Here is a 14,491-nt window from a genome sequence, read left to right as displayed (position 1 = left end):
CCGCTTACTGAAAGGAAATTCTCTACGACCACCGGTCGCCTACTAACTTGCCTAGCTTCCGCTTTCGGCAGCTTCCAGCTACAAGCAGAAAGCTCCAAGCTACTGAACAACTAATCGCGGCCCGACAAGAGATTCTTTCGTAGATTACCGAGAGCCGGTACCGAACTATCCGAAAGCCCTCTAAAAAAAAGGCTTAAGAAGAAGGATTGGATGATCTGCTCCATGAGCAACTGCTTGATTCGATGGAGATGAGTACGATATCACAGACGTGGATTGCCTCGAGAACGGGTGGATGGGAGGGTCCCTGGGTTCATACATGTTGGCTCCTTCCGTCCGAATTGGTTTTGAGGGTCCCTTTTTTTACTCCATACAAGGTAAATCGAAGGCGAGTGATTCAGAGTCACCCCTAAAAAATCCATCTCCACGTCTAACGAATTCGGGGGTCAAGTACAACGATCGTAAAAATTTCCATTTTCCTGAGAAAGCACAATTGACGTGAAAGTGAAAGGGCTTGCTTGAACAAGGCTTGAAGTTATTTGCCTTTTTGAGTACCGACCAAGCCCGAACTACTTGCCCTATATATGACGAGTTGAACTGAACTTAACTCGGAATGAAGGAATTTTATTAATCCAAATTTTCCATGACCTACTTTCAAACTTGTTGGGAGTAGGGGCAACCAGCTGGAACTGTTCTATTTCTACGAGTTGACAGACTGGACTGAGAGAACAAAGTGGACTAAAGGCCAAGAAGAGGAGAGGAAGCGGAAGCTAATAAGGCGCAAAGCACTTTTTTATTTCTATATCTATAAGAAAAGGGTATTTCAGGTCCTTTCCTTCTTCTCTCGGACTTTCACTATTGACTGTAGCTTTCTTTCCTTTTTATGCGGTATGGCTTCCTCTATCGGAATGGAGTAGAGAAGAAGTAAGAATTGCTTGTGTTAAGTGAGAAATTAATTCAAGCCGTATTTACTGAGAGTCAGACTAGTTAGATGAAGTGTGTGTTCAAATTCCTGTGATCTGCTCCAATCTCTCTTTGTAAGGCTCATGAATATAAACTTATTCCACCATACGAAAGGCTCATCCTGCAACCAAATGAATGAACTGGTTTTCCCTATGAACTACTGAATGAAATGATCCTGACAAAGAAGAAACTACTCTTCTTCAAACAACCAGGAATTCCTTTCTTTGCTTTCACATCGCACACGTCAATGATCAGTTAGACCAGACCCGGATTGAGACCACTACTCGCGTTGGATGCCTCCCCAACCCAATCTTCAAAAAGCAGGGTAAAGCCACTCTATCTATTTCTCTATCGCGGGAAAGCACTCACTCGAAACTAACAATTTGGACCGTTACCGACAATACATTTAAGAGCTTTCCTCCCGATCCCAAATCAAGGAAGCAAAGCAGTCTTCTCCATCCAGATGTTGGTACCACGGCTTCTCTATTAGATTTGACCAGGAGGAGGAAAGGACCTATGGAGTAAATGCCACCCCCCTCTGGGGAACTGTTATGTTAGGATTAGGATAATCTATTTCTACGTAGGCGTAGGAGGTTTTATCCGATATCTTTCCTTCAACCTTTAGATCTTTGGCTAGTATGCGCGAATTGACTCTTTTCCTTTGGTGGTGTACAGGTTTTTGAATCAATCTTTCTAGAGTAGTCTCTAGACGGAAATTACATAGGGAAAGAGATATTCGATAGAATAGGTCGGACCATTTCTCCTCGAGTCGATTACGTCTTGGATTCGTTTCAACCGATGTTGCAATCAACATAGGATTTTAATCAAATTGTCTAGTGAAATCCTTCCTCGCTTCGTCCATGAGCGGTCCGTAGAGTGCTTTACCCCTAGATGTCCAGTCAACTGCTGCGCCTCAACGCATTTCGGGGAGAACCAGCTGTAAGGTACGATCTTATAAATCCATTAACCCTCTGCTTGCACATGTAATCTAGAAAGTGTAAGATAAGGCTTTTGGGCAAGCTAGCCCTAAAATACACCTGTTTAGGAAGGTCCGTATAGGGACTAAAAGCCCCCTCCCCGCATCATTCCCAAGTAAGGGTAGCTTCTCTGTTGAGTCAACTACACGTGAACGAGGGCCGAGCTCTGATTCCACCTCCCGGGTATATAGAGCTAAGCTTTTCTTTCAGAGTAGATTGGATGTAAGGAGGAGACTGTCAGTTGGATTGTCTTGTTGTTGTTGCTGACTTATGGGTCTCCGACGCTTAACCGGTGGTTTCAGTTGGGACAGTACGCACCCTGCCAGAGGCACAAGCACGGACGACTATCTGTTAACTGAGAACCCTGTCCGGTCGGTCGGTTCCCTTCCTTGCTCCCTAGCTAGCTCTGGGTTCGAGTGGCATTTCACCCCTAACCACAACTCATCCGCTGATTCTTCAACATCAGTCGGTTCGGACCTCCACTTAGTTTCACCCAAGCTTCATCCTGGTCATGGATAGATCACCCAGGTTCGGGTCCATAAGCAGTGGGAGGTTCGGAAAGAGGCTCGAACGAAGTGTTCAGAACTTTTTCCTTCGGGTGAAGAACGAAACGACTAAAAGGTGAAGGTCTGAAGCTCGCCCTATTGACTAAAGGAGGGAAAGCTTTAAAGGCTCAAGCTCGCCCTATTGACTAAAAGAAGGAGAGGAGCCCTTGAATGAGAAAATCCGAGCATCCACTGAATTGGTAAGGCAGACGTTTCAATCCATACGATTCATGAATAAACAAATTAACGAGTGTGAAGACAGGGCAAGGTTGTGTTCAGCCCGTCCTACCGCCCCCCCTTAACTAAAGGAGAGAAAGATGGGGGTTTTCTCGGATTTCTAATTGAATGATTGCAAAGGAAAGAAAAACCTACTTAATGGATAGAAATGTGGTGATCGATCAAGTCTATGCTACGAGTAGATTTGTACATGAGAAGGAGACTGCAGGCCTGTATAGACACCTCAACGAACTCATGTGGACACTCCCCGAGGACAATCTCTCAAATACACATGTTGATGTTGACCCCTTTTTCTTTTCTTTGCTGATTCCTCTCAATGAAATTTGCCATGTTGCACTAAGTTACTTACGGATGTATGCATGCGGTCCGGGAACACTTTGGGGTAAACACCCATCCGAACAAGTAGGGTCAATAGTTCAACATTTAGGCCGTAACTTTTAGCAACAAAATGAATTTGAACCCAACTAGTGCTCTCCGAACCAAGCTAGATAGTCTCCTATCACTAGGCTCACCAACCAACCTGGACTTTTATTCTTATTATTCCTACCGCAAAACCATAAGGATTGTTTCCAGCCATGAGTTCCCCTATGACATAAGGGCTCTTGAGTGGGGTGGGCCATCATTCGCCAGGTCTTTGAGTGCCCGTCGTACCACGTGGTTGGTGCACTAGGCTGATCGAGACTCGACTTTTCGGATCTGGCACCTGCGCCCGGCCCGGTCTGCCAGCTCTTAGTGGCTCTACGTCCAGTCGTGCGTGGTATGTGAGCGATTCGTACAAATGGAAGGCATCGCGAACTATAACAAACCTTTTTTAGGCTGGGTCGTTCCATCAAATCTTTGATCAGAGGCCAATCTCGTATTTGATGGTCGGCGTGGCGATAGGCTTCGCTTCGTAGACTGCCTTCCCAGCTGTTGCAAACACTGAGCAACGGGGCGCACAATGTCGTTGCGCGGGGATGCGATTCGCCAAGCTGGGGCAAAGAAAGCCGTCCGGCCCTACCGAACAAAGGCTTTTGAGACTTACACCTCCCTATTACACAAAAAAAGGCTTGAAGCCCTTAGAATCTAAGCCTTTTGAAGCGCCAGTAGTTGTAGCTGTGGCCACACCAACCCTTTCGTTCTTATCGCTCTGGGTTCCAATCTATATGACCTCCGGGCAGTACAAAGTACACCTCTGGAGTAGAGGCAGGGTCGATGTAATTGAGCTTGTTGAGTCTGTTCAAGGGGGGAGCCCTCTTTCTTATCTATCAATGGAAAGATTTCCATGTGTGGCGTGATAAAGAATCCTAGAAAAGATCAATTGAGACTCCCTCCATGGTCTCACGAAGATCTCTACGTACTTGTCCTGAACTGGACAAGTGAGATTTTCCGGTCTGCGTGCGTGCTCAAACAAAGAAGAGTCTGGTCCGGTCTTCATTCAGGCACGGCCGGCCGGCCGTCTGCTGCTAGGTCTGGGAATGGCGCCAGGTGAAGGCGCCGCTATGCCCCTTAATGTATCGAATGGTCCTTCGACCTGAATTTGATTCCGACGGCCGGCATAGATCTCATAAGACCCGCCCACTATTACTACGAAAAAAGCCCTCTGCCCTTTTCCTTCGCTAAAGTTCAAGTAAGCAACTTCTATTAGCGCCGGACCTTGAGTCGAATTGATCGTGTCATGTGCAACGTCCATCAATGATGGTTCATTAATGTCCATTGATTTAGACTCCTTCCCCCTTCCCAACTACGAATAAGATCGAGAGGGGCCCGAAAGCCCCCAAACCAAGAACGGAAACGGAAGTCTTTCGATTCACTCCCCATTCTCTCTAAAAAAAAAGCTCGCCCTCGAGCCCTGGGCAGGTCGGCCGGGTCTTTTCCTCTTGTTCTGTTCCCGCCATGATAAAGACGCACTCCAGAGGTATGCCCAGCGCGCTACGGATCCATTGAGAGTTTGTCTTGGTAGGGAACTGTACGATCTTTTTCCCTAATGTATTGAATCAATAAAAAAAAGAGGTCAGTGCTACGGCCCCCTATTGTTTGATCCAATATTGACCGGGGACGAGCCCCGACTTCCATAGATTCTTGGTTTGACCTTCCGTAGTGGTCCTTGCTTTTAAGAAAGCGTAGCGGGGCCAATTTCTCGTACTTGCTCAGTGTGCCCCCCTTTCGTCGAGTGCCCCGCCCGGTTCACTGGGCTGTTGGCCTATCAAGCACTTGCCCTTTCGCTCTGAACCCTCTGGTCGAGCGGCGTAGCTCCTTCCGCCCGTCAAGCGGGCTCCGCGCTCGTTATCCTTACTTTTCTTTCTGCTGGGGCGGGCCCCCTCCCATTGCTCTAGCCATAAGCTATGGCAGCTCCAGTTCGCAACTACAGGGGCCCGCCCTGCGAGGCCAGAGTAGGCTCAGTGGTCAGCCTCCATTCGAATTATGTTAGGGGGTCTTTCGCTTTTGCCAGATCTAGAGAGATACTACAAGTCCTCCGTCCCAGATTCCATCGCCGCGGCCATCTGGTTCACCGGTACTACCAAAAAGTCTCATGCTTACGTTACTTTTACTGATGGTTTTTTTATCTTGGACCACGAAGGCCCCAGTCGTGCTTCTGCTTTCCATTCCCATCATATTGATGAAAAATCTCCTCGTGCTCTGCCATAAGAACTTGGAGTCCGTATCATGGTGAAGGTAAGGCTGTGATTCTTGCTCAAAAAACAGACCGAACGCGTTCGAGTTATTGGCTCGTCCGACCCGGCAGCATTCATGAGTCGCTCGTTCAACTGTCCCTCGGAGACACGGTCGAGAAGTACCATGCATGGTTGCCCCCCGTCCTTTCTTTCTCTCGGTCCCACCCAGAAAGATATGGCTAGCCAAAAAAGGTGAGCGCCCCTGCTCCTTATTTTATTTTTTATTAGTTTAGTAAAGTCAAGCTTTGGCTCCCTAAAGACTAAAGAAATTAAAAAAAAAGGGGGGGACTGAAGCAACGGGCTATGCCACCAAAACCAAGAACGGAAAGTCGCATCCGTCCCATCGCAAGCACCTACAATGTCATTCTCACATGGGTTTACCCTTTTTTGGTAGTTTAACGGACGGTCGCCCCTCCAACAAGAAAAGGTATAAATATGGAAACTTCTCTGCCATTTGGATCGGAGAATTTATGGAGGAAATCGGGTTTTAAATTCCCAGAAACCACACGATTATATAGCCAAAGGGAATAGGCCGCGCCTAAAATCATCCCAAGCGCCGCTAATGTGGCTACTAAGCTATTTCTTTGGAAAGCTCCTACTAAGATAAGAAATTCCCCAATAAAGCTGCTAGTACCAGGTAAACTCATATTGGCCAAAGTAAAAAAGAAGAAAATGGTAGAGAAATTCGGCATGGTGCTCACTAAACCTCCATAATATCTAACAAGTCGAGTCTTATGTCGGTCATATAGAACACCAACACATAGAAAAAGGGCTGAAGAAACCAGTCCATGACTTAACATCAGTAAAATGCTACCTCCAATTCCCTGTATGTTCAGACTAAACATACCAATAGTCACCAGATTCATATGAGCTACTGAGGAGTAAGCAATGATCTTCTTAAGATCGATCTGTCTTAAAGTAGTCAAGGAAGTATATATTATAGCAATCGCGCTTAAAGTATAAATGAAAGGAGTGAAACAAAGTGTCGCTTCGGGAAAGATGGGTATTGAAAATCTTAAAAACCCGTAGGTTCCCAATTTTAAAAGAATTCCTGCCAAGATGACGGATCCTGCCGTAGGTGCCTCTACATGAGCTTCGGGTAACCAAATATGAACTGGTACCATAGGCACTTTGACGGCGAAAGAGGCGAAAAAAGCAATCCATAGAAAGATTTGGCGCCGCTCACTAAATTCTGTGGTTAATAATATTTGTAAATCGGTGGTTCCTGTTTGGAGAAGAATCAACAGAATAGCTAATAGCATAAAAACAGATCCAAGTAAAGTATAAAGGAAAAACTGATATGCTGCCTTGATCTTTCTTTGTCTCGAGCCCCATACCCCTATAATAATGGTAGAGTAAGGGTTGGCCCCAAAGCAGAATTGACCGGTGGTGGTTGGTCGAAGCTCCAGTAGGTAGCCACTCCCTTCTCAGGGAACCGTACGTGAGACTTCCGCATCATACGGCTCCGTCCCGAGCTTCCCTCGTCGGCCCTTGTCATTAGACCACTATCTATGCATGTATTTTTTGCCTGGACTCTCGAATCTTTTGCTTCTCGGGTGGTGGCGAACAATGCTGCTTGCGGTGCGTGCCCGCCGGCCCAGCCTGCTTCTCGCCCGAAAGAATCGCTCACTAGCTAGCCGGACTAGTGGGGGGGCCCTCTCTAGAGACATACTGAAAACCATACCTTTCGAACGCCCGTCTTCAAAATGGGAAGAAAGATGGCCTGTAAAGCACATGTAACGCACAGTCGGGTTGCTCACGCAGCGGATCTCTCTCGTACTATAGATAGAGAGAGGTGTGAAAGTAATAGCCTTATGTTATGGCCGCCCCCCGACTTACGGCCGCTACTACTACTGTGAGCGGTTCAAATTCAGGTTGAAGGCCGTTTCAACTCTTTCTTCTTACTATTGAAGAAGCTTGAAGTCAACTATTTCATAAGTGAATGAAAGACCTGTAATAGTTCCTTTTCTTTTTAAAGTTTTTAACCTACACTAAAAGTCTTGCTTTCAGGTAACTTCCTTGAAGTCTTTTCTTTTTCTTTTAGGTATGCCTATGGAAGATCAAGTCCTCATTATCAAATTCCACTGGTAGGAGCTGGTACTCTGACCCAATCTCTAGTAGAGGTTATTTTTGCTTTCGATGGGGTTCATTCCGGGTTCAATCTTTGAAGTCTGAAGTAATGCCCAGCAATCGCCCATGGCCCCTTTGTTAAAGCGAGCTCAGCTGCCCTAACGTCTTACATTCTTCGCACTTCACCTAATTGTTCAGTTCTAACTGACGTTTCCACCAACTCCTAATTCTTATATACATAGCATTCTAACCTATTGACTTAACCAAAATGTGAATGAGGGCGGATCCAGAGCGCCCTGAATGACCTGTAAATGACATTGTGTGCGGTCAATATCAGGTTTTTTCCTTGGTCTTGAGGTTTAGTGAACTCTTTTTTCAAAAGCACGAAAAGCTGCGTAAGCGGAAACAAGAGAAGCAGAGGAGAGGTAGGGAGAGAGGTGATCAAGCGCCCATCACTTGCTATGGCCACCCAAAAGCTTAATTGCAAGGCTCGTATCGTAGTAGCCGAACCGAAGGTTATTGAGAAGTTTCCGATGGTGTGAAGTGAATCGATAATGAGTTCCACAGTTGAATGAGATTATTCATTTTTTACCCTATGTTTAGGAAGGGGAATGCTTTCCGTGCGAACCACTCCGCGTAACCAGTTCTGGAGGCAGCTAGGTCCCTTCACTTAGCTTCAGTTAACCATAGCCTTAAGCGCGCTCCGAAAGAAGCATATATGCCTGACCTCCGGTCTCCCTTGGCTTTTCCTTTCTTATGTTCTCATAGTCTTGACTGAGTCCGGGCTCTGAATATCTAGAGAAGTATTTTTTCAAGACTAGTTAGTACAGTACGGATGGAGGGGTTGCTCTAGCAACCAAGGGTTCTGGAAGAGGTAAGACGAAGTAGATGGGTTGCCGGTCTGGATAGATGTCGGACCTTCTTTCCTTCCTTAAGGATCTCCCAAAAGAATGACCTCAGGAACAGTCAATGGGAAATCCCGCCATGCCATCGAGGGGCTCGTGTGACCATCCATAGCATACGACGGGCGAGAGGGGAGCTCTACGTGGTGGCTCAGTGTGTCTACCAGTTTCCGGTGAGGCTATTCGGAGATCCAGGAGTAGCAAGATAACCCGCCTTTTCCCTTTCATCAAAGGACCGGCTATTTGTTTTACATTTACAGGTTAAAGGCCTATGGAAGATCAAGTCCTCATTCTTGTCTCTTTTCCACTGCTGCTATCTCTGGTTTACAGTAAAAAGTTCTTAGTGCTACCGGACCGGAAGAAAGAACAACAACAACTCGCCAGAATCGGATGTTAGAAAAAGAACACAGTACAGTACTGTATAAAAGGATTACAGTTCATTGATAGAGATTCCCAGTGAATTCAGATTCAGTACCGACTTCTATTTCATAAGTGTCATTCGAGAGCTTACTGTTGTATTTCGACCGTTGAACCAATAAGTATTCCTTACACTAACAGTACTAAGGTTTACTTTCGGCCCTATTACAGTAAGGCAGAGATTCGATTCAAAAGTCTGGGTGCCCTTAAGCTGATCTATAATGCCTACTAAGAATCAAGTTCAAAATGTCAGGATGAGAGAGCTCTTGTGCTTCTTAGAGAATCTTTACCTTGTGGAGAACCTGTAATTCAATTCAATTAGTCCCACCCTTGGAGAACCAGAGATAGATTCTTTCACAGTCTCATTCTGGAAAGAAAGTAAGGCCAGTAAAGGAAGACAGAACTACAAGCAGCAATCAAAGCACTAAGAAGAAAGCAGAGATGTAAGAGACTCAGAGAATTTGTCGGAACAGGGATTCGGTTCACTATTTAATAAGTGTCCGATTCTTTATTGAACCAAGATTCCCGGACTGTAACTATTGCTTGTTGTTGTCTTACTGTTCTTTTTCCGGTTTTGCTGATTATTGGTAATCAATCACTCTTTAGCTATGGAAAACTATAAGAGTCAAGTTCTTAACCTACACTAAAAGGGCTTAAGAGAAGGAAAGAAGAAGAAGGGCAATCCCCTGCCCGACAATAGTCCTTACTTTAGGGACCGGGTGTTCTTAAAGTCTCTTTCCTGTAAACACCTTAACCTCAAGCTACTGGATTCCAGCTAGTCTTGATAGTTCAATCATCTACCTTATCCTATAGGGAAGGAGTAAGTATAGTAGTCTCATTCGGGTTCAGGTCAGTCACTCGATCCGGAAAGAAAGGGGAACTCAAGAGTAAGAGTGGCAAGTTTTAGTAGCCTAAAGAACTAAGTACTGTAAAGCTTTTAGAATATCCCCTATTTCTATTCAACAACGTATGAATAGTTCCTTGAGTTTGGTTAAGGGGTTGTTGAATATAAGGCTTTGCTAATTTTGTCATCATCCAATTGTTCTCGAATGGGTCCATTCAATGATGTAAAATCGAGCAATGTGATAAAAGAATCAATTACAAAAAATCCTCCAATTCCAATTAGGAATTCGTTGGGCCCTTTAGGAACAGCTTTGAAAATAGTCAATTTTGATTCATTTTACTATTTAATAACTTATAATCAGATCCTAGTAACTAACTATTTGCAACTTGACAATTTAAAACAGACTTTTCAAGTACTTAAATATTATTTAACGGAAAATAAAGAATCCCGATCCATGCAGTAACTTTTGAGTCCATTCAATTTGAATTGGTATTTTATCTATCACAATTATTGTGAAAAGACATCTACAAAAATAAGTCTTGGACAGTTTATTTGTGAAAATGTATGTATAGCCAAAAATGAGCCACACCTAAAATCGGGTCAAGTTCTAATTGTTCAAGTTGACTCTGTAGTAATACGATCAGCTAAGCCCTATTTGGCTACCCCAGGAGCAACGGTTCATGGCCATTATGGATAAATTATTTATGAAGGAGATACATTAGTTACATTTATATATGAAAAATCGAGATCTGGTGATATAACGCAGGGTCTTCCAAAGGTGGAACAGGTATTAGAAGTGCGCTCAATTGATTCAATATCAATGAATCTAGAAAAGAGGATTGAGGGTTGGAACGAACGTATAACAAGAATTCCTTGGGGATTCTTGATTAGTGCTGAGCTAACTATAGCGCAAAGCCGTATCTCTTTGGAAGATCCAAAGGGTTTATCGATCCCAGGGAGTGCAGATCCATAATAGGCATATAGAAATTATTGTACGTCAAATAACCTCAAAAGTGTTGGTTTCAGAAGACGGAATGTCGAATGTTTTTTTACCCGGAGAACTTATTGGATTGTTGCGGGCAGAACGAATGGGGCGTGCTTTGGAAGAGGCGATTTGTTACCGAGCCGTCTTATTGGGAATAACAAGAGCATCTCTGAATACCCAAAGTTTCATATCGGAAGCGAGTTTTCAAGAAACTGCGCGAGTTTTAGCAAAAGCTGCTCTTCGAGGTCGTATCGATTGGTTGAAAGGCTTGAAAGAAAATGTTGTTTTAGGAGGACTCATACCCGTTGGTACTGGGTTTAAAGGATTAATGCACCCTTCAAGGCACCATAACAATATTCCTTTGGAAACCAAAAAGAAGAATCTATTCGAGCGAGAAATGAGCGATATTTTGTTTCACCACAGAAAATTATTTTATTCTTGTCTTTCAAAGAATTTCCATGATATATCAGAACAGTCATTTAATTTTCTAAATGATTCCTAAGAGCGAGTTGATCCTTTTAACTAGCTGTATTTTGATCTGTATTTGGTCCGGTCTTTTGATTTGATAATAGTAATAAAGAAAATAACTAATAGAAAAGAATAATGGCTTGGTCATGTATTTACGACCAATCTACGATAGAAGAGAAGGTTCCATCGGAACAATTCTTTATTTTTCAGGGTACCCCTTGTTCTCTTTTTTTTTTTTTTTAAAGGGGGGGTAAGTGTGGGGAAAAATGACAAGAAGATATTGGAACATCAATTTGGAAGAGATGATGTCGTCGGGAGTTCATTTTGGCCATGGTACTAGGAAATGGAACCCTAGAATGGCACCGTATATCTCTGCAAAGCGTAAAGGTATTCATATTACAAATCTTATTCGAACTGCTCGTTTTTTATCGGAAGCTTGTGATTTGGTTTTTGACGCATCAAGTAGGGGAAAACAATTAAGAATTGTTGGTACCAAAAATAAAGCAGCTGATTCAGTAGCATGGGCTGCAATAAGGGCTCGATGTCATTATGTTAATAAAAAATGGCTCGGTGGTATGTTAACGAATTGGTCCACTACAGAAACAAGACTTCATAAGTTCAGAGACTTGCGAATGGAACAAAAAATGGGTAGACTCGGCCGTCTTCCGAAAAGAGATGCGGCTATGTTGAAAAGACAATTATCTCATTTGCAAACATATCTGGGCGGGATTAAATATATGACAGGGTTACCCGATATTGGTTTCATTCTTGATCAGCACGAGGAATCTACGGCTCTTCGAGAATGTATTACTTTGGGAATTCCATTTGTTTAATCGATACAAATAAATTGTGATCCCGATCTTGCAGATATTTCGATTCCAGCGAACGATGACGCTATAGCTTCAATCCGATTAATTCTTAACAAATTATTGCAATTTGTGAGGGTCGTTCTAGCTATAGAATAAATCCTTGATTAATAATAAAAAATGACTTAGGAAACTCCATAGATTTATAGAGTCGGTTACTATTTTTGAATCTGAAAAAAAGAGATAAAAACTGGGGATATTCATTATGGGATTAGTTGGTATTCAAAATAGACAATTCAAGCGGGCAAGTTAAGTTGAGAAAGAGAGGGTTGAATCAAAATTATTTCGTTTTAAATTCGATTTCTGTCAGAGGGCAATATGAATGTTCTATCAATACACTAAAAGGAAAATATGATATATCTGGTGTGGAAGTGGGCCAACATTTATATTGGAAAATAGGAAGTTTCCAAGTCCACGGCCAAGTACTTATTACTTCTTGGGTTGTAATTGCTATCTTATTAGGTTCAGCCACTATAGCTGTTCGGACCCCACAAATCATTCCGACTGGTAGTCAGAATTCATTATCATATGTCCTTGAATTCATTCGAGATGTGAGTCAAACCCAAATTGGGGAAGAATATGGTCCTTGGGTTCCCTTTATTGGAACTATGTTTCTATTTCTTGTTTGTTGGAATTTATCGAATCGAAAGTTCAATCCTCAAAGAGAAGAGATAGAAAGACCCGGGCAGGCATTAGATGCTTGAACATTCACTTCGTTCAGTCTTAATATTTAGGCTTCCTGCTTCAATAGAAGGTTTCAACCTTTCTGACTTAACTTAAGAAAGATTCAGCTCGAGTAAAGGAAGGTTTTTATAGTCTTTGTCTAGTCAATCAAGTAGCTTTCCTTCGATTACGCTTCTGCAGTAGCATAGTTTCTCCTTGATGCCCGCAGCTCAATCTATGGAAGTCCAGTACGAACTAAAGCTCAATTGAAGAGTTTCTTCGGTGGCGAGAAAGAACCACCCCCCGTCTCGCCCTACTAGCAACTTGATTAGCTACTAGTTACTAGGATCGTTCAAACAGTAAGTAAGCAATGCGTACTTCTTTCCTAGTCTAGTGGATCTGCGTAGCAGAGCAAAATCTTCTACCCAAAAGCTCTTACCTTACTTGTTGTACTTGATTCACCTACGAAAATAGACAACTTGGGTCAGGGCTTGATTATCTTGTTATAGGGCGACGCCTTCTCCTTCATATGCTTTAGTTTAGTCTTTCTTAATCCTTGCCTGAACTACCCTCCTCATGACATGACCAGCGCGCATTACCAAACCCAAGCCCTGCTAAGCAACAAGGCAACTTCGGTCAGCCATTCCCGGCAAGCAAGAAAGCATTCCATTGAAGCAAAGGAGGTCTCTCAGATCCTCGGACTCGAGCGTCTTTCCGATCCTTGACTTTATCCATCGAGCCAGTAGCACGCTTGCAAAGGGTTGAGTTGAAAGCGGACAGATGCCATTGATTTAGCGGCATACGATAATGAAAAGACGTAACTGCTCTTAGTAGGATGCCGATCAAAAGCTCCTTTGAGGACTGATTGACCTAAGATCGAGGAATGACGTAAAATGATGGTCAGAGATCACCAGGGGAGTGAACTGAAAGGAAAAACTCGAGCTTACACACCTCCAAAAGAGGGGCCGAACAATCCTTGATGATTGATAAGAGGAACAGCCATTCCAACACCCACTGGCAACAAGAAGGCGGCCATCTGCCAAGGAAAGAGCGACCAATCGCACCGACCGTTATTAGGGCAGTGATTCAAGCCCGAGGCAAGGTGTGACGTTAACTGCCTTGGTAGCCCTGCATGAGGCCAAGCTCCTTTAGGGAGAGTGGGATCCTTTCTACTGTAGTGTAACCTCAGTCCCCATAGACAGCCCGTGAACGAGGGAAGAGCCCTTTGAAATCCGGAAATGCGCTGGTGGGAAGAGTAAGGGCAGCGATATTATACTGCGACGTCGGCTCCATACCCTGTATCAAGGGGAGGATTATCGAAGTTCGGATCGCATGCACACTAACGGAAGCAGATAAAACCCGGGAGTTCAAGTTCTTTCTGCTGGACAGAGGAGAAAAAGATCTCTTTTTCTATACTTACGGGAATGAAAGCGTCGAAAGGTGAAAAACGGAAAACTGGGGCCCTTTACAAAAAGTATGAAAAACAAAAAACGGAATACCTGGGTTGCAAGGCAAGGAAGGACGGAACCCCACTTCGACTCACCAAGGAGAAGGTAAGTACTGTTATATCCTTTCTTCTGAAGTGATATAGATCAATGCCTGGACTGGGAGGCATCGGCCCACGGGAAAACGTGTTTGCAGATGCGACCATGAATCGAACCAGATCGAAAGATGAAGCTGTCGACGGACAAACTTTGGCAGAACGTCGACCACAAACGAAGGATGGCCAGGCCCCGGTTCCCAGGGGTAGGATATTCCCTATTATGAGCCTACTCAGATCAGAACTAAACTAGTTGATTCTCTTCGGTCGGCCGGCGCAACCTTCGCATTTTCTGCTGAGATCCCAAGTCTCCAAGTGGGCCCTCTTGGCCACCCGCGACCTTGGCTTTTTAGAGAATCCCGC

General features: G+C 44.0%; 2 protein-coding genes and 1 pseudogene across 2 annotated transcripts in view; 1 reads left to right on the top strand and 2 right to left on the bottom strand.

Moving 5' to 3' along the window:
* Window positions 1–2,353: 2,353 nt before the first annotated feature.
* On the bottom strand, window positions 2,354–6,800 carry LOC124917733 (NADH-ubiquinone oxidoreductase chain 4; the record flags this gene model as incomplete). The annotated part of the gene is made up of 2 exons (XM_047458074.1): window positions 2,354–3,121; window positions 5,786–6,800. Coding segments are annotated over 2 exons (1,104 nt in total), but the record flags the coding sequence as incomplete, so codon positions are not given.
* Window positions 6,801–6,942: 142 nt separating this feature from the next.
* On the top strand, window positions 6,943–12,162 carry LOC124917736 (annotated as a pseudogene).
* An 80-nt stretch (window positions 12,163–12,242) lies between these two features.
* The window catches only part of LOC124917727 (NADH-ubiquinone oxidoreductase chain 5), a 7,136-nt gene continuing 4,887 nt past the window's right edge, over window positions 12,243–14,491 (bottom strand). Inside the window, exon 2 of the mRNA XM_047458071.1 lies at window positions 12,243–14,491. This exon is cut by the window's right edge and continues 1,776 nt beyond it. The gene's annotated coding sequence lies outside the window, so the exon portion shown is untranslated.

This window comes from Impatiens glandulifera, unplaced genomic scaffold, assembly GCF_907164915.1.
Source record: "Impatiens glandulifera unplaced genomic scaffold, dImpGla2.1, whole genome shotgun sequence".
Taxonomy (NCBI): domain Eukaryota; kingdom Viridiplantae; phylum Streptophyta; class Magnoliopsida; order Ericales; family Balsaminaceae; genus Impatiens; species Impatiens glandulifera.
Note: the sequence above shows the minus strand (reverse complement) of the source record. Positions and strands in the feature narration are given on the sequence as shown.